The sequence below is a fragment of the Lissotriton vulgaris genome, chromosome 1_1 (assembly GCF_964263255.1).
Source record: "Lissotriton vulgaris chromosome 1_1, aLisVul1.2, whole genome shotgun sequence".
NCBI lineage: Eukaryota > Metazoa > Chordata > Amphibia > Caudata > Salamandridae > Lissotriton > Lissotriton vulgaris.
In genome coordinates this window covers 1,294,205,201-1,294,224,184 of record NC_141685.1, presented here as the reverse complement: position 1 = coordinate 1,294,224,184, position 18,984 = coordinate 1,294,205,201, and the positions used below count along the sequence as shown (strand labels likewise).

The 18,984-nt window shown below is 42.6% G+C and overlaps 1 protein-coding gene across 1 annotated transcript in view; it reads left to right on the top strand.

Annotated features, from left to right (window-relative positions):
• Positions 1–17,732: 17,732 nt before the first annotated feature.
• AMHR2 (anti-Mullerian hormone receptor type 2) overlaps positions 17,733–18,984 on the top strand; it is a 976,241-nt gene continuing 974,989 nt past the window's right edge. The window contains exon 1 of the mRNA XM_086936519.1: positions 17,733–17,865. Coding sequence (XP_086792645.1) covers positions 17,808–17,865 — 58 coding nt within the window. The 5' untranslated portion in view covers positions 17,733–17,807. The remainder of the gene's footprint in view (positions 17,866–18,984) is intronic.

Here is an 18,984-nt window from a genome sequence, read left to right as displayed (position 1 = left end):
AGATTCGAGACATTTTTTCAAAATCTGATTAAAAATTAATAGACTCTCCGTGTACCCCTGAGGAACACGATTGCAGACATAAACGTGCTTGTCAAATTTGAACGAAAATAAAAAGTTGCTATCTGGGTGCAATGGAATGGAGAAAAATGCATGGCATAAATCAGTTAAAGCGAACCATCCGGCTCCCCGCGTTATCTGATACAGAATTACTGCGGGATTTGGCACAACTGGACAACATGGGAATACAATTTTTTTTATTTTTCGAAGGTCTTGTACAGCCTTCTATTTTCCGCTCGGTTTCTTTATGCCAATTATAGGTGAATTACATGGACTGCTCATTATTTCTTGTAAAATGGCTTGCTCAACCAACCGTTCAATTTCTGCTGCAACTTCTGCTTTTTCTTCTGGGCACATCTTATACTGTCCAATATTTGGGTATACTGCACTTTCTTTTACTGTCACTTTATGAGAACAACATTTGCCATTAATCCTACTTCTTTTCCTGTAAAATCCCACACATCAGGATTTACGGTATGCTGCAGTTCTCTTCTATGGTCATCTTTTTAATCTAATTTTCCTGTTTGGCTAACATTAATTTATAGATTCAGTCTTCATCTGGGGTCTGAATCTCAACACCACTTGGGGTGCAAAAGATCGTGCAATTCATTTTGCACAGATAGTCCCTACCTAATAGGTTCACTGGACTGGAATCACACACAGCAAATTTGTGCATTTCTTTAAAGTTGCCTATTCTTACCTCCATGGGTTCTGTAACAGGGGTCCTAATTTGTTTATTAGAAACGCCCACTACTTGGATCGCTTCTCCCGAGAGGGGTAGGTTTGGACCGTCTGCTATTCTCACAGTAGAATGGGTAGCACCAGTGTCCAACAAAAAGGTAACATCATTTCCCTCAACTTTTCCCTCAATTATGGACCTGACTGATCTACTGGCAAGGATGCGCCAAGTACACATTCCTCATCTTCCCCTCTCAGGCACCGTCAGAAGCTATCTTCTTCAAAAGATGTGTCACTCAAAAGAAATTGTGATGTCACTGTATCTCTTCTACCACTTCCCCCCCCAATTTAAGGTATTACACTCGTTCTTCCAATGCCCCATATGTCCGCACCGTGACAGGGAAACTTTTTCTTTGCCTCATCTATGTTCATTCTTCCCCTTGGTTTAACCCCAGTTCCTTCTCCTTCACTCTGATTATTTTTCAATTGATTCAGTTGGGGTTCTTGTTGCTCTGCTAATTTTACCTGTGCCCACATTACTTTCTCTTCTAAATTCTTTCGTCTATTGTCAATTTCATCCCCACAATATTCTGCATATTTTAGAATTTCATCCACAGGCTTTGCCTGGCAGCATATTTTATGATCTTTAATCATTTGCGAAATTTCCGGCCTTAACCCTGACACAAAACGATAAACCAAATGCGTCATGTCTTTCGTATCAATGGTTTCTAACCCACTGTATTGCTTGAATACCTGTAAAAGGCGTTCATAATATGCATGCACTGATTCATCTTAATTTTGGGTAGTTCTGTCTATCCTTGTCCAGTCTGTCTCTTTTGGAGGTACCTTGCCTTTCAAATAAGTTATCACTTGATGATATTTTTTCATAACATCATCGGACGGGGCTCCTGTCTTCGGGTCTCTGGGGTACTCCTCATTTGGCCAATCTACAGTAATTTTACGTTCTGTCCACAAATCTGCAGGAACAACAATGTTGAATAAACCTTCTAAATCTTTTAACAACACTTTTGAAACCTTTACAAACCTTTCGACTTGCCTGTACCACGCAACAGGTTTCTCTCATAGTTTTGGGAAATCATTTGTAAATGACAAAATATCCTGTTGGGACCATGGGACATGTACATACCCTCCTCCGGGCACTCTCTCATGGGACACAACCTTTCTACCTTTTCTGGCTCTTTTAGTAAATATTCAGATGTTCTACGATTTGCCTGAGCTTCTTCTTTTTTCTTTGTCCATCTAGCTTTCCATCTGTCTAAATCACCCCATTTTTGTAACAATGACAACAATTCTTTTACTTGCAATTTTCGTCCTGACACATTCATATTTTCTAAGTCTTTGTCAGAAAATTCAGCTCGGTAAGGTTTCTGTAACACTTTAGATTTACCAATGCCAATTCCCATGTCTGAGGCCAAACTCATCAATTTCGCATGAAACGTTTTTGTATTTCTAATGATACTCCTGCATATGAATAACAATTCTTCATCACTGAAAGTGTTTAACCTTTCCAATTCCACATTTCCAGCAATCATTTCCTCTAATTCGACTCTTAATTTAAAAATGTCTATTTGGCTGTGATTTTGGCTTTTCTACTTCTCGAGTCCACCTCTCTATTTCTTTTGGGGTTACTACAGTGGCACTTCTCATTCCTGTAGATGTTTCCATCTGTACTTCTCCAGAGTTTCCGGAAGTGCTATTCCTGATCGAACCACCCACAGGTTCCCTTATAGGTAAATCCATCAGGGAAATCACTGACTCGCACTCACTTGCCTGGTCATCAATTATCAAGGGTTCCTTTCTAGGTTGTACTACAGGTGTAGTCAGAACAGGAGTCTTAGGACAGGGCTGTTTATCTCCATACAAGGGAACAACAGGAACTATGGTAACCGGAATTGTTAGGGCTTCAGAACTAGTATTCAACTGGGTGATTTTCTGAATTTACTCACTTCTCTGTTTATTTATTGCTTCTCTTTCCCTTTCCTGTAACACTTTTTCTAATGAAGTTTCGTGTACAACTTGCGGAATTAAAGGAGGTTTCAAGAACGGGTCACTAGGGTTAACTCTGTTTCCTCATGATAAGATGGCGAATTTTTCATTAACAGGTCCTCAAAATAATCATCTTCTGAGTCACCACTAGTCATTAAATTTCTTGTCTTTTCTGTACACTTGCTTCCTGATGGTTCTTCTAAGGTTAGTACAGGGTACAATCCTTACACTAACATGGACTGTCTCCATTTCTTCATTTGCTTATCTGTTGACTCTTTTATTGAATCTTGGATAGAATTTACTCCAGTTTCTGTCACTTCTGGGTCTGTCTCTCTCAAAGCCTCGGTTTCCCATTCCTCTAATGGTTCATACTGAGTTAATCTAGGTCTGGGATCTAAATTCATGCGAGTTCTTAAATTGTACAAAATTCTACCATTAAAGGTACTGTTTTCTGGAAATGCCTAAATACTTTCTTCCTTAGTATACTCCATCCAAATCTCTAACCACACTCAGGTGTGATAGCCCCTTTCTACCATCATGTATGATGCGGGTGTATTCGGTGGTGGAATAATAATCCCTTTTCTTGTCTTAATGTTTTCATCCTTTTTGAAATAATTCTTTATTTTCTTGAAAAATTATATTTTTCTCTTTTATCTGTACATGATATAAGGTCTTCCTCTAATCTGTTGTTCTCTAGCAAAACCTAGAACTATGGTAACCGGAATAGTTAGGGCTTCAGAACTAGTATTCAACTGGGTGATTTTCTGAATTTACTCACTTCTCTGTTTATTTATTGCTTCTCTTTCCCTTTCCTGTAACACTTTTTCTAATGAAGTTTTGTGTACAACTTGCGGAATTAAAGGGGGTTTCAAGAACGGGGCACTAGGGTTAACTCTGTTTCCTCATGATAAGGTGGCGAATTTTTCATTAACAGGTCCTCAAAATAATCATCTTCTGAGTCAAAACTAGTCATTAAATTTCTCGTCTTTTCTGTACACTTGCTTCCTGATGGTTCTTCTAAGGTTAGTACAGGGTACAATCCTTCCACTAACATGGACTGTCTCCATTTCTTCATTTGCTTATCTGTTGTCTCTTTTATTGAATCTGGGATAGAATTTACTCCAGTTTCTGTCACTTCTGGGTCTGTCTCTCTCAAAGCCTCGGTTTCCCATTCCTCTAATGCTTCATACTGAGTTAATCTAGGTCTGGGATCTAAATTCATGCAAGTTCTTAAATTGTACAAAATTCTACCATTAAAGGTACTGTTTTCTGGAAATGTCTAAATACTTTCTTCCTCAGTATACTCCATCCAAATCTCTAACCACACACAGGTGTGATAGCCCCTTTCTACCGTCATGTATGATGCGGGCGTATTCGGTGGTGGAATAATAATCCCTTTTCTTGTCTTAATGTTTTCTTCCTTTTTGAAATAATTCTTTATTTTCTTGAAAAATTAAATTTTTCTCTTTTAGCTGTACATGATATAAGGTCTTCCTCTAATCTGTTGTTCTCTAGCAAAACCTAGATATTTTCTATCAGAACGATTCTCTATAACCGCTGGATCTAGATTCCACATATAATGTAAATCAATAAATCGACTTTACAGTTATACTTAACTGTTTACTTAAATGCTTTTGCAATACCAGCGCGTTTCTTATTTTCAATAACCCATTGACAATTACATTTCAAATAGTTTCAACCAATAGTTGCGCTGCTTCTCCGGTGAGACAGGTTCTCCCGCTCTTGCACTCACCCCTCCTTTACAATATTACCTCAGCTACACACCCGCTGTCTCATCCAATACCAGCGTGGCTCTTTGTGATGTCAGCGCAGCACTGCGACTGACTCCCTCCTTTGCAAGGTAATACGAAAACTTAATTCCTTTCAATTTTAAATGCAATTTTCATTAATTAACAACGTAAAAACATTCGCCACTGTGCTTGACTAGATTCAAAGAAAAGATTGTTTTCTTTTACTGCGAATAAATCCCTTCTGTTTACCCTTCACTCACTACGAGTAAATCCCTTCCGCTTACTTTTCACACATTCATCAGAGAACCTGTTACTTCCTCAGGCTTACCCGTTCTAGGTGATATAAGTCCAAAGTTTCACCAGCGAACTCCTTTGCTATCACTTATTCACACATTTATACAGAAATCCCTAATTAGTGCTTCAAGTTCTAACTAACTTTTACGCACTTATTCATCTAAGCAAGTGACCTCACAGCAGTATGGCTTCCATTTACCACCCGCTAATCTGCGCCCGGGGATTCCAGACAAACATAAAACAACACAAACAGGTTTTGAATAATACATGAAATTAATACAAAATTAATAATCAATAATCGTTAATCAATACACAATTAACTACCTGTCTTAACTAAACCCTAACCACTACTCTGCTACCAAAGAAATACTGATGGAGCGCGGAGTTTACCTGCTCAATTATCATTCTCACCTGGGCCCATAAACATAAACACTTTGAACAGATAAATCCAGGCTTTTCTACTAAATTTGCCAATCAGGAATTTTATTATACTCAGGACCTGGAGAACCGCAGCCTTAAGGCCCGGTGGTGCAGGGTACGCCTGAAATCCCCGGCTTTCACCTGCATTGTCAAAAACAGAGACACAGACTCTTCGTCTGGCGTAGAAGATGGTATTTATTAGCTGCAGCTAGTACAGTGGTCTTAGAAGTCGTTGGTATAACGAGGTTCAAAAGAGACTGCCACTTAACTCCGTGGCGCACAGGTTTATATACGATACAATACAATGCAAAATGCAATCACACAAGAGCATGAGCTATAGGCAAACGTTATAGACAATGTTTTAAGACCAAAGCAACTCAAGTTCCCGGTTCTGTTTGTCACTCGACCCCCTTAAGTAAATTACAAATTAATCCACACAATTCAATTTACAAGTAGAGAAAACACAGCTGCATGTTGTAGAAGGACAGTCGTGAAACAGGAGAATGCATGAGACATGTAGCGAAGGCCAACAGATAAGATAACTTAAAGGAAACAATGGTGTGAACCAACATGTAGTCCGGACGGGGATTAATCAGCTCAGACAGGAATTAGTGTACTTGGCCAGACCCTGACACTCGTTAGTAAACCTAGGCAAAGAAGCCACCTGACACGTAAATGCAGAAACAACAAAAACATCGCGTTCGCCGCGCTGCCTGAGTGAGGGCAACATAAAATGGCGGCGTCTACAAAATGGAGGCTGAGCACGAACGAATTCGTAATTTACCGAACCTCAGACCCGCCTTTTGCCATTACTCAGGCAAAAACGAACCAACTCATGCTAATCTGAGTCAGAATCAGCATCGATGTTCATAAAATCCTCAAGCTGTTGCTGCACCATCATCCTAATATTCTCTGTCTTCTGAATTGCAGATTGTGGAACACATAAAGTAGCCAACAGGCCACAAACCGCATGACCACATTGAACGCAAAGGCAACAAGAGAATACGATGGCCAAAATTGCTCCAAGGAACGTTAGGATCTTCCATCCCCAAGTTGACAATATTCCCCAAAACCATCCCATAAAAGACCAATCTCCTTCGTCCTGATGAATCGACTCGGACACAGTATGCAATTTGGAAATGGCTTGGTATACTGCCGGAGCATCATCTGGAATATAAATGCAGCAACTAGATCCGATCAATCTACAGACACCTCCTCGGTCCGCTAGGATCACATCTAGCGCAATCCGATTTTGCAGCGTCAGAAGACGGTCAGTCTGAAGCTCTGCTGTAATGTTACCTATCGCACCTGCAGTAACATTAATAGTGGTCTCAACCACACGAACCAATTGCCTGATGTTTCTGCTGTTGACCATCGAGCCCCAAAAGGGAAGGAATCCTTTAAGGAAATCTCCTCCCTCTTGTTCTGCTGTATCCTTGGCATTGAATATACCTCTGCTATGTCTAACTCTGTGGTGGTCTGACGGAGCCGTATATGTAGGGGGAAGAAGAAAAGCTATGTAACAGGTTCCAGAGAAGTTGGAAGGGAGCCAAGTATAAGCTCGGTCGTTACAGACAAAATATGTTCCTTGAGACGGAACTAACGGAGGGAAATCAGGGGACAAAAAAATGTACGTGTACAAACATTTCTGCTTGATGTCAGCTTTCTTGCTGTTGACTTGGAGACAAAAATTACCTTGATGGGGTACAGTCCATACTGGAGAAGACTCACCCTTTCTAGTTTTGTCACCAAGGATAGAAACATAGTGGGTAACATTCCAACCGTCATAAGCTCTCTTCTTATCTAACGGAATCTTGTTCTTCTCTGTAATCTTAGCCATTACCACTATACCTTTAATCAAGGAGCTGTGACTGAAGTCTAATCCATTCCCAGAAGTTCTTACAGGGCTTCTGAGTCTGTTGTGGTATGCGGCTGAAAACATAGTCAAATAGGCCCAAGCTGAACCTTCGTATGAGAAAGGAAGAACCAGATATGGCATTCCCTTTTGTGTATTGTGTGGCATAAGTCCGCACACCCAACAGGCAGTCATATTAATAGCCAACTGATGTTGGTGTAACAACTGAATAAACATATTATTCATATATTCGGCTCTCCTTATCTGTTCATGAGGGGGTAGAGCATGCATTTTATGTGAAAAGACAGAAAGACGAGAGGGCAAAGAAGTTGTAGAATTAACAACATTTCTTGATTGCAAAACATGTACGATCCAACCTGTGCAAGCTAATAAAATACACAAAAACATAAAAACACACAAAGTTACGCCAAATCGACTACGCAATAATTTACAATACTTCAATCTCATATCCTGCTTCCTATTTTCCCTACCTACGATTGTTGTACCATCCATCTTTATCTAAAAAAAAATTTCGCTCACTGCAATCTTCCTCAATCACTCAGCTACTCACTTCTGTATATCCTGAGGTGCTAGCCACTTGCTAAAAGAACAAAAACCAGGTTACAGTCTGAGTCTCCTACCGTGACCCTGCGACGGAGACAGATGGCACATCTAATACTAATATCACACAAAAACAAGGAGGCAAAAAGGACCCAAAAAGAATGTCTTTGAGTAATAAAGAAAAAAGTGTTCAAAGTTTTCAGTTCCCTTGGTTAGCTCTCGGTCTTAAGTTGTAGCGTGTTTTGCTCGGCACGGTCTGGTCTTTAAACAGAGTTTCTGGATTAGTAGTGTCTAGTCGAAGATACGCAGGCATAAGAATGTTGTCATCTGCTTTCTCAGACTGAGTTCCATAAATTTGAGCATCACTGAAAGGCACAAAACAAGGGATCGCTTCAGATTCAGATTCTCTTACACCACTGCGGATCCATTGGTCGAAGGGTAATGGCAGTGACACCTTTTTACAGTGCACGCCATGCACCCAGTTACGCTTGCCGACCACATTCACGGCCGTGCGGGTGACGAGCAAAACTTGGGTAGGTGCAGACCAACGAGTCTCCAGGTTCTTAGTCCGTTGAAAATTTTTGATGCAGACCCAGTCACCGGGCAAAATGGTGTGACCTGGGTCTGTGGAGGCCTCCGGCAAAGCACTTTGTACCTGTTGACGAATAACACTTAATTTAGTAGTCAAGTCATGCAAATAGTCGATTAACAGAGGATATGGTATATCTGAATATCTCTTGGGGCGAGGGACGCCCAAAACATTAGATGGGCTTCCCAATACCACTTCATATGGGCTAAGTCCCATACAAGAGTGCACAGTAGTTCTGGTTGAAAAAAGAGCTAGGGGCAAGGCATCAGGCCAAGCAAGGCCCGTACTGGCTTGAATCTTGGCTAGTTTAAGCTTGAGTGTACCATTATAACACTCAATCAAACCCGCTGACTGTGGATGGTTTGCCGCATGGAATTTCTGTCTAATACCAAGACCAGAACATACTTTCTACACAATCTGGCCCACAAATTCACTTCCATTGTCACTCCAGAAAATGCGCTGCAAACCAAATCTGGGGAAGAACTCCTTAAGCAACACTTTAGCAGTCGACAGAGCAGTGTTATCTTTCAAGGGGTAGGCCTCTATCCAGCGGGAAAAGGCACATACCACCACCAGAACATACTTAAGGTTGTTGCATCGATCCATATGAATGTAATCAATCTGCAACACTTCAAAAGGGTATGACGGGGGAGCAAAATGACCTGCCGGAGTTGGGGTACCCTTTCCTGGGTTATGCATTAAACAAACAATACAATGCTTAACCACATTTTCTGCACATTTCGGAATTCCTTTATTCTGCCACACAGGAGCCAAGAGCTTACATATGCCTTTCGCACTAATGTGAGCTGGACCATGAGCCATAGTCACGACCGGCAACACATAAGCGTCCGGTAACAACCATCGCTGATGTTCCGACAACTCCGTCCAACAACCCATCGAGTCTAACATTCCCGTACTTTCTTTCCACGTACTCAATTCCTTCTCAGTAGCCTCTCCCTGAATCGTTTTCACACTCTCAATCGTATCTTCACACATTTCAATTTCCCTAACCCAGTTTGCAGGACCTGCCAAATACATTCGACTAGTGGTGTTTCTAGCTGTAGTTTTCGCTCCCTCGTCTGCAAACACATTTCCACGACCCACATCATCTGTGACTTTCTTATGTGCGCTGCACTTTCTGATCGCTATCTGTGCAGGTAAGGTAAGTGACTCAAGAAGATCAGTCACTAACTGACCATGCTGAATCTTTGTCCCGAGGGAGGTAAAGAATCCTCTCTCCCTCCACAACTTACCAAAACTATGTGCAACACCAAAAGCATACTGACTATCTGTGTACACATTCACTCTCTTTCCCTTCGACAATACACACGCTCTAGTCAAGGCTATCAATTCAGCTGCTTGGGCTGAATTATGTCCAATACGTGCTGTCTCAACAATTGTGCATAAGGTGGTGACAGCATAGGCAGAAGTAGTCTCTCCATTTGGAAGCTTTAAACAAGAACCGTCCATCCATAGGATCCCATCCGGGCCCTTGAGCAGAGTGTCCTTTAAATCAATCCTACCCTTCGTTTCTTCTTCCGTTCGAAGAAAACAATCATGCTTTTCTTGATCGTCTTTCTCATCTGGGAGTGGCAACAGTGTAGCTGGATTTAAAGTGTTACATTTTTTGATATGTACATGGCTCGCTAGAAGTGTCAGCTCGTAACCAGACTAACGAGCACTCGTGAGATGCTGTGTCCTTGTTCTATTCAACAAGGTATCCACTGCATGTGGAACCATAACAATGAGTGTGTTATCCAACACTAATCCAGCAGACTGTCTAATAGAAATCACCGCAGCTTCCGTAGCTCTAAGACAACTGGGCAAAGCTTTAGCTACTGGGTCTAGTGTAGCGGAGAAATAGGCACCTGGCCTCTGCTTATCTCCGAATTGCTGTGTCAAAACTGACAATGCGCAACCTTCTCTCTTGTGAATGTACAGTGTAAAGGACTTGCTATAATCCAGAGTACCCAACACTGGAGCAGAACATAGAGCAGTACGTAGATCAACAAAGCTTTTCTGACATTCATCCGTCCAAGGGAGCGGATGGGGCGTATCTTTCAACGTTAGTGCCAACAATGGTTTAGCCAAAAGTGAAAAATTGGGAATCCATTGTCTACAGTAGGAAGTGATACCCAAAAAGGCACGCACTTCTCTCTGTGTGGTAGGTACAGACATCTGTGAAATAGCATGAATACGTTCTGGGGTCAATCGCCTTCTCTCCTTCGACAAGAGATGGCCTAAATAGGTCACCTCTTGGCGGGCATATTGCAGCTTAGAGGGTGACACCTTATGATTTAAAGCAGACAAATGATGCAACAACGCAACAGTCACACTCTTGCACACATCTTTCGTATCAGCAGCCACCAGCAAATCATCCACATACTGAATAAGCGTAGCACCTGGAGGCAAAAAGAAAGCATCAAGTTGAGACTTAAGAGCTTTGCTATAGATGGAGGGACTCTCACAACAGCCTTGAGGAGCTTTTTTAAATTGGAAACTTCGGCCACCTAGAGAGAAATCAAAGATATCCCTACTTTCTTCAGAAATAGGAATACTAAAGAAAGCGTTTTTTTCAAATCAATCACTGAAAACCAAGCTGCCAAAGCAGGAATCATCGTCAACAAAGCTGTTATGTCCGGAACAACAGGGAACTGTGGCACCACTATTTTATTGACTTCTCTAAGGTCAATAACAAATCGATAAACAGGAGGCTGTGAAGGATCAGTTCTCTTAAGGACTGTTACAAACATTGCCTCTCGTTTCTTCAACGACACCTTTCTGACTAAAATCATCAACAATAGCCAAAAGTGCTCTCTCTCCATCACTAGAGATACGATATTGAGGAATGCGTGGCATTCTAACATTCTCTTTAACTGTGACAACATACGGTGGGATCGCAAGACGACCCCCGTCATTCGGACCTGTAGCCCAAAGACTTTCAGGAAGAGAAAGCAGCTCAGGTGGAAACTTATCTCGGGACAAAAACATGGAAGGCGTCAATTATCTTCCCCAACGTAAGATGCACACCAGAAGGAGAACAATACAATGTTGCATGCAGTCTCTTCAACAAATCCAGACCCAACAAATTCTCGCGACAACCAGTTGTCAGGATAAGTGAAGCCTCCAAATCATAAGGACCAATCGAAACAGGCAAGGGGCAAGAAACCGGATTACGGACTGGGGCGCCAGAAAATCCCACAGAAGTATTCATTAAGCCAGAAAAAGGTGCCCCGGGGAGTTTAGAATGAATGATAGAACTTCTCATCGCACCAGTATCCAAAAGAAACGGTTCTGAAATACCCATAGTATTGACAGTGACATACGGCCCATTTTGATCTAAAAGAATCAACACAACTCCCTTACTTCGTCCATGGCTGTCCTATTCGATCTGAAAATCGTCAGCCCTATCTTCAACGTGATAATCGTCATTATAATACTGCATAGACTGAACTATCTGCTGTTCAAAGTAATTCAAAGTAGATGGAGGAAAAGAATGCTGCTCCTGAGAGGACGCACCTCGTCCTCTACCTCTAGGTCCTGTCTGGAAATTACCACGACCTCGTGGAGCAGACATCCCATTATTACGCTGTAATAAAACCGGACAACTATTCTTGAAGTGTCCCTCTTCCCTACAGTATGCACATTGATTAGGACCTAACGAAGGCCGCGGTGCAAAATACTCGGGCTTCTGAAACACTTTCTGAAACTGTGGGGGTTGAGAAAACTGAGGCTGTGTAGGACGTGGCGGATAAGCCTACTGTAAAAGAACCTTCGTTTTCAAATCTTTATTTTTCTTCTCTTGTTTCTCCTTCTCCTCCTTATCGCTGTTCTCATAATACTGTGCAGTAGCCAATATTTTAGCAGTGGAAGAGACAGCCCATGCGCTTTCAGAACTCTTTAATTTATTCGATAATTCGGGAAGCAAGTTATATACAAACTTGTCCACAAACAACCGCTGGCCACCCTCTACGCTCAAATCCTGACCACTATGGTCAATAAACGTCTCTTCAAAACGAGTGAAGAAATCCAAGACGCTTTCATCTTTCTTTTGCTTGCATGCAGCCAGCTTATCCCAATTTACTTGCACCGCAGGCATCATTGTCTTCATCAATTCAATTATTCTACCTGGAAGAGCCGTAATCAGATCCTCGGGTTTTGCACCACCCACTTGATTCGCATCCGCAGCTCTAATAGCAGCCCAATCGCCACCTAATTCACCAACATGATTTTCCCTATGAATCCGTGCCCATATTGCTTGCGGAACAACATTTCCAAATAACATATCAATGTCGGCCAAATTCATAATACAGGCGTCAACTGTTTGAGACAATTCCTTGTAATATCCTGCAGGATTTTTACAGGGTCCGGAAGAGTTTGTTTGAGTGCCAATACTTCAGACCTTTTCCATGGTTCGTGGACCCATATACGCTGGAAATGAGCAGGGACAGCAGGTGGACCAAGCACCGCTTCTCTCCATACGGGAGGAACTTCACGCATCAGATAATTCTTACTGCCTTGTTTATTAGCAGGATCAGCCTCAGAAAAGGACAGGGACAAGAACATGGTTCGAAACGCAATGAGTCTACTCACTGCCTCTTCAACTCGGGGTCCTACAATAAAACCTCTATCAAAATCAGCTTGTAATTTCAGTAGTTCCGAAGGAACTGTGTCTGACTCCATATCTTCCAAACCTCTAATAAGAGTTTGACATATAACATTAAAAACATATCTCTGCGTGGGCTCTACCCATTGATGGAAGCAACTCATAATGTCTTCGGTACTATATTCTAGTCCATGCTCAATCCATTTACGAGCGAGGGAACCCAAAACTACTTTCTCGTCCGTAAGAGGAAGTTGACAACGATATTGTCGTTTAGAGAAGGCTGGAGACAGATTTAAAGGCCAAAGAAGAGGAGAAAAGAAACTCGAAACAGCATCTGCTATTCTCCTCTGTGAAGTAGGAGAATCCCTCAAGAGAATAGGAGGCATTACAGATGTAGAAGGCAGCGGAGACTGAAACGTAGGTGACTGAGGAGCAAGAGCGGGAGAAGGTGGGGGCTGAATTACAGAATGTGCAGATGGAGCAGAAGCAGGCAAAGAACCATTATTAGGCTTAGCCGGTTGCTGGACAATCGGCAACTGAGCAACTAATGGTTGAGCAACGGGAGGAGGTAACGGAAGTGCATTAGGATTCTGGGCATAGGGCGGAGGTAAATTCAATAAACAAGACATTAGGGAATCTTCTTCTAATTCTTTACTTTTATCTGGAGAGGAAGTAGGCAACATCGGATAGCATCTATCTAACGCCATGCGATGTTGTCTCTCCAATATCTCATTCGCGCCATCTACTTCATTATTTTTAAAACTGCTGGGCAGCCTGTATAATCGACATGTCTTGTGTTTTCTTATCCTTCTTTGCTTGTTTAATTTCTTTCTGTTTGGCTTCCTTACGCCAAAGGCGAAAAGAGTCAAACATTTTGCCTGCCGGGCTTTTCTTTTAGACAAGATTGTTTCCAAATTATCTAAGATAGCGGGGTCAAAACTACCATTCTGGGGCCATCTCAAAATTCCACTATTTTTCGTGTATCGGACCCATGTCTTGTTAAAGGTAATGGGACCAATACCATGTTTCGAATAGAGCTCATAAGTGGGGGTTCCAACTGGAGGGATCGGACATGATTCCTCCAACTGGGAATCCCTCGTACAACCCAAACAACAAATTCTTTTAAACTTACTCAGTCCAGGCATCGTCACTTCTCTAGACTGATCACAAACAACAAGGGGTGTAAATCAATGAGACAGTACAAACGTACTTACCCCTTGGCTTCAGCTATTGCAATACCTGAATAAAAACCCCAAAACAAAACAAAACAAAGGTCTGTGTAAGCGACCCACCAAATACTTAACTAAGGATCGTTCTACACCAGCGAAGGTCCGTCTATCGTCTCGCTTTACCAAACGTCATCAGAAGGGTCCAAGGCAGGGCGACAGTCAGGGCAGCAGTCGTCAGCAGCTGTCGGAGAGGAGTAGCCGTGCTGTAAAAGATGTTCGGTCCACTTCCGGCATACAGGGGTCGATCACGTGGTGCGCTTCCTCCGGAATTTTCTTGCGTAGCTCTTCACGACCCTCGGGCTCAACCGCTACCACTGAAGTCGCCCTACGTTGGGCGCCAGTTGGAGAACCGCAGCCTCAAGGCCCGGCGGCGCAGGGTACACCTGAAATCCCCTGGATTCACCTGCCTAGTCAAAAACAGAGACACAGACTCTTCGTCTGGAGTAGAAGATGGTATTTATTAGCTGCAGCTAGTTCAGTGGTCTTAGAAGTCGTTGGTATAACGAGGTTCAAAAGAGACTGCCACTTAACTCCGTGGCGCACAGGTTTATATACAATACAATACAATGCAAAATGCAATCACACAAGAGCATGAGCTATAGGCAAACGTTATAGACAATGTTTTAAGACCAAAGCAACTCAAGTTCCCGGTTCTGTTTGTCACTCGACCCCCTTAAGTAAATTACAAATGAATCCACACAATTCAATTTACAAGTAGAGAAAACACAGCTGCATGTTGTAGAAGGACAGTTGTGAAACAGGAGAATGCATGAGACATGTAGCGAAGGGCAACAGATAAGATAACTTAAAGGAAACAATGGTGTGAACCAACATGTAGTCCGGACGGGGATTAATCAGCTCAGACAGGAATTAGTGTACTCGGCCAGACCCTGACACTCGTTAGTAAACATAGGCAAAGAAGCCACCTGACACGTAAATGCAGAAACGACAAAAACATCGCATTCGCCGCGCTGCCTGAGTGAGGGCAACATAAAATGGCGGCGACTACAAAATGGAGGCTGAGCACGAACGAATTCGTAATTTACAGAACCTCAGATCTATACCCATTAACTTTCCAATCCTTGTCACCTGTATTTAAGTCCTAAGGGATCAAAGGTGTTAGAATAAAATGTAGAAAAATAACATTTCATTTACCTTTATAAAATAACCACAGACTCGGGAAAAAGTGTAAACACGTTATCTATGCAAAGTCTTAAATGTCACAGTCCTTACAAGCAAAGTTAAAGCCTTTCCAATTAGAAAGATGATGATCAAAGAAACGATAAGTAGAAATGTTACGAAACTTCTTTTAGGCATTGAAAACAAAGGGAAGGTGAGAAAGGAAAACAGTACAATGACATACCCACACAGATCTATATTTACCTAGAATGGTGTGAAGACCAACCCTTGCCACGGGCTGGGACAAAGGAAACAGGACTCCCGATAGTTCAGGTGCCAACAGGACAGAACAGGTGCAGACCAGAACCAAGACAGGTGCAGACCAATATAGATCAGGACAGGACAGATGCAGGTCAGGACAGGTACCCTCAGCTAAAGTGCAACGCCAGCGTCACACCCCTTTCTGCAGCTAACAGTAGGACCCCGATTGGGTTATCGATTCTTCCCCCCCAGAACCCCGATTGGGTTATCGGTTCTTCTCCCTCAGAACCCTGATTGGGTTATCGATTCTTCTGACAGAGTGCTCCGCCAGCACCTCTGCTCTTGATCTCCTATTGAGTGCGTTGGGTCAGTGACAGGTCAGCTATTCGGACAAGTCGGACAATCTAACTAGCTAAGCCTACCTTAGATATACCATTTTCCTGGGCACTGTACAATGCCCCAGTGTTGCGAATTCGTGTGTTCCCTCATTTTGATTGGTCAAAAGGCGAGGAGAGGTCATCACACCATGCCAGTATGAGATCATTTCATTCATTAATGCAAATTTTCATTCCAGCCCATAGTTTACTTTCCCATGAATTGTATTCCACCCAGCATTATTGTAGCAAAAGATATACAATTTTATAATTTATAACATTTGTATTTTCTTCTTCGGATGGAGAGTTCATAAGGTGAACTTCCCAGGCGCATCTCGGGCAAGACTGTCGTTGCAGGGTTTCAATGCCATGGCATGTGGACTCAAGAGAATTCAGCACATTCGCAATGAGGGTTTCAATTTGGAGTGGGGCAATGACACATCAGGCCCAAATACGAGCTAGTAGCAAAGTTAAGGAGAAACAGTTTTAGAACAAAGAATAAATGAATGCACTGTATACCACTTATCTGTACTCTATTCCCATTACTTTGTTTTAACTATAGCATTAATAGTTAAGCAGAACGAACAATGTTTAGTACAAGCAGCAGCACAAGCATTAGCATATGAGGTTTGTAGCGGCCATTTCTGGCACTAGTGCGCAGAAGCAAAGTAGTGCGCAGAAGCAAAGATTTCCCACCAAGGCAGAAAAGACGTCACACCACGTGAGTGTGGTAGACGCATGCGCAGTGAAATTTCTGCGTTGTGGCGGCCATTTTAATGCATTTGAGTTACTGTTAGTAAAAGCACATTGTCAAGCTTCCCCTAGATACTAGAACTGTTGTGTGGTGCAATTATTAGTAAACAAAACATGTTTATTAATACATTATACGTTATTTTGAGAGGTTTAATCCTAGCAAGTCTCTTTACGCCCAAACCCTTGCTCAATCACCCCCCATACACACAGTTTGTTTTCATCCCATTTAAAACACCAGTCTCAGGTCTAGGAATGGTAGCCGAGTTTTGTGTGCAGATGCGCTAAGGCTGTAGATATCTTTGGTTTTGCAGGTGCAAAGGCACCAGTACCCAATGGTGTAAGAGGCCAGCTAATCCTCAATTATGGCTATGTTGCTATCCTTACATGCTTGTATTAGGGCCCAGTGCACCCTGTGCTTTGAAGAGGGTTCAATCTCATGATAACAAAATCAGATACCTAAGCCTAGAAACAGACATTTCTACTGGAAGTAAAAATATGGGTTTGTTTCAATAGATAATTCCAGCGTGGTTTTATAGCTGTGCACTTTGGCAAGCATCGAGGTTCTACAATGCTGCCTTAGCCTTACATTCTTCACACAAAATGAAATGTGCTTGGGATTGAATGGTGGAGTGGGCTCCGAAGGTATAAGCCACATGTCCAGTGGCAGTGGGGGCTCTGCACTGACAATGGGGATCAATGGGGATGGAAGGTAATGGACTGAGCGGATCAGCGCGGTGGGGGTGGTGATACAGGCAATAGCCTACCAAGAGTTAGGAAGCTTCATAAAATATTTTTTTCTGGCCCTAGAAAAGCCTGAAACAGCACTGTTTCGTGTCCAGCTATTAACCGTAAATAACTCTATGTACTCGACATTTCAGCCTGTGATTTGGAGTCTGTGGTGTGTGCTTCCCATGTCCATGCTATTTCCTATTCACGGCTTCAGCCTGTTGTAGAGCCTTTCTCCTGATTGCAGAAGTTGAACTGGCAGGTGCCGCACCTGCCCCCGCACTGAACCCGCGGGAGCTGACCAAGTCCCCCGGATGGCATCAGCTGGGAGAGCTGCATTTGTTGTATTTCATTTTTTTTTCTTTATGTGGGCTGAGTGAAGATTTAACTCCCACTGCGGCTCAGATCTCTCCACCTGCAGGTTTCCAGCTCTTCAGACCATTCTGTTCTCCGGACAAAGGAGGGTGAAGAAGGATCGCTGAAGAGACGGGCCTGAGCGGCCCTGCTGGCAGAGCGGCCCCAGGAGGATGCTGCTGCCGCTCGTGGTGCAGATATGTCTGCTCCATGGACACCTGGTCGCGGGCCGTAAGTACAAGGGGTGCCTCTTAGCGGCTGGAAGCAAAGTGCAGCCAGGCTCGCCACGCCGCTCAGCATTTTGAGTCTTAAGCCTTGGAAGTTGGAAGGTACTCAGAGCTCGAGCGTCCTGTTAACTAACCAATGCCGATATATATATATATATATATATATATATATATATATATATATATATATATATATATATATATATATATATATATATATATATATATATATATATATATATATATATATATATATATATATATATATATATATATATATATATATATATAAAAATATTTTTATTGTTTTTCTTACGTTTACAACATACTTTTCCCTCCGTGTCCCATCCCGATGTTAGTTTCAGACAGTAGTTATCTTCAGAGAGCATGTGAACCTTTCTGTAAATATCGGGGGTCAACACCCCCTCTCCCTCCTCACCAGCAAAATGTGTATATGTGTTATGTGAATCCCCTGGGGACTGGTCTCTATGTAGAGTGCACGGAAGACCACGAGCATAATCCAACGACCTCAGCACGGCCGCTGGATGGAGACCGTTTTCACAAAGGGTTAGAGTGACTGTTAGCTCACCTGGGTCTGATGTTAAGAGCACATCACCCTGGCAAGGAATGCGGTTCAATTCAGAAAACCTGAGTGTGGGGCGACCCTCATGTTCTCGGTAAAACTTTAGGGAACGTCACAATCCACAGATAAAGGTCCGTACCAAGACTGTGCCCGACCCGCAACTGATAAAAAGAACTGAGAGCTTTTGGTACGAGAGCTTCACACAGAGAAAAATATTTGCACAGGAAGATAGATAACCCATCGAAGCTGAATTTCCTCTGTTGTGCAAGAGGCACGGAATTCAAATACCAACTGACCGCTTTATACATATTGTAACTTTTGTTATCTCCCTGTGCTCCAGTTCTCGCCTCTGACGAAATTGGTTGCTCCCAAAAACATGCTGAACGTACAGTACTAACTTCATTCTTAAAAAATAAAACTGGGCGGCCACAATGCCCAATGGACTGTCAGGGCTAGAGTCAGTTCCCCTCCCCCTCCGCTGTCATGGGCTGAGACAGGGGCGTTTGGACGTTCCCTTCCCGCTTACCATCCTAAAACCAG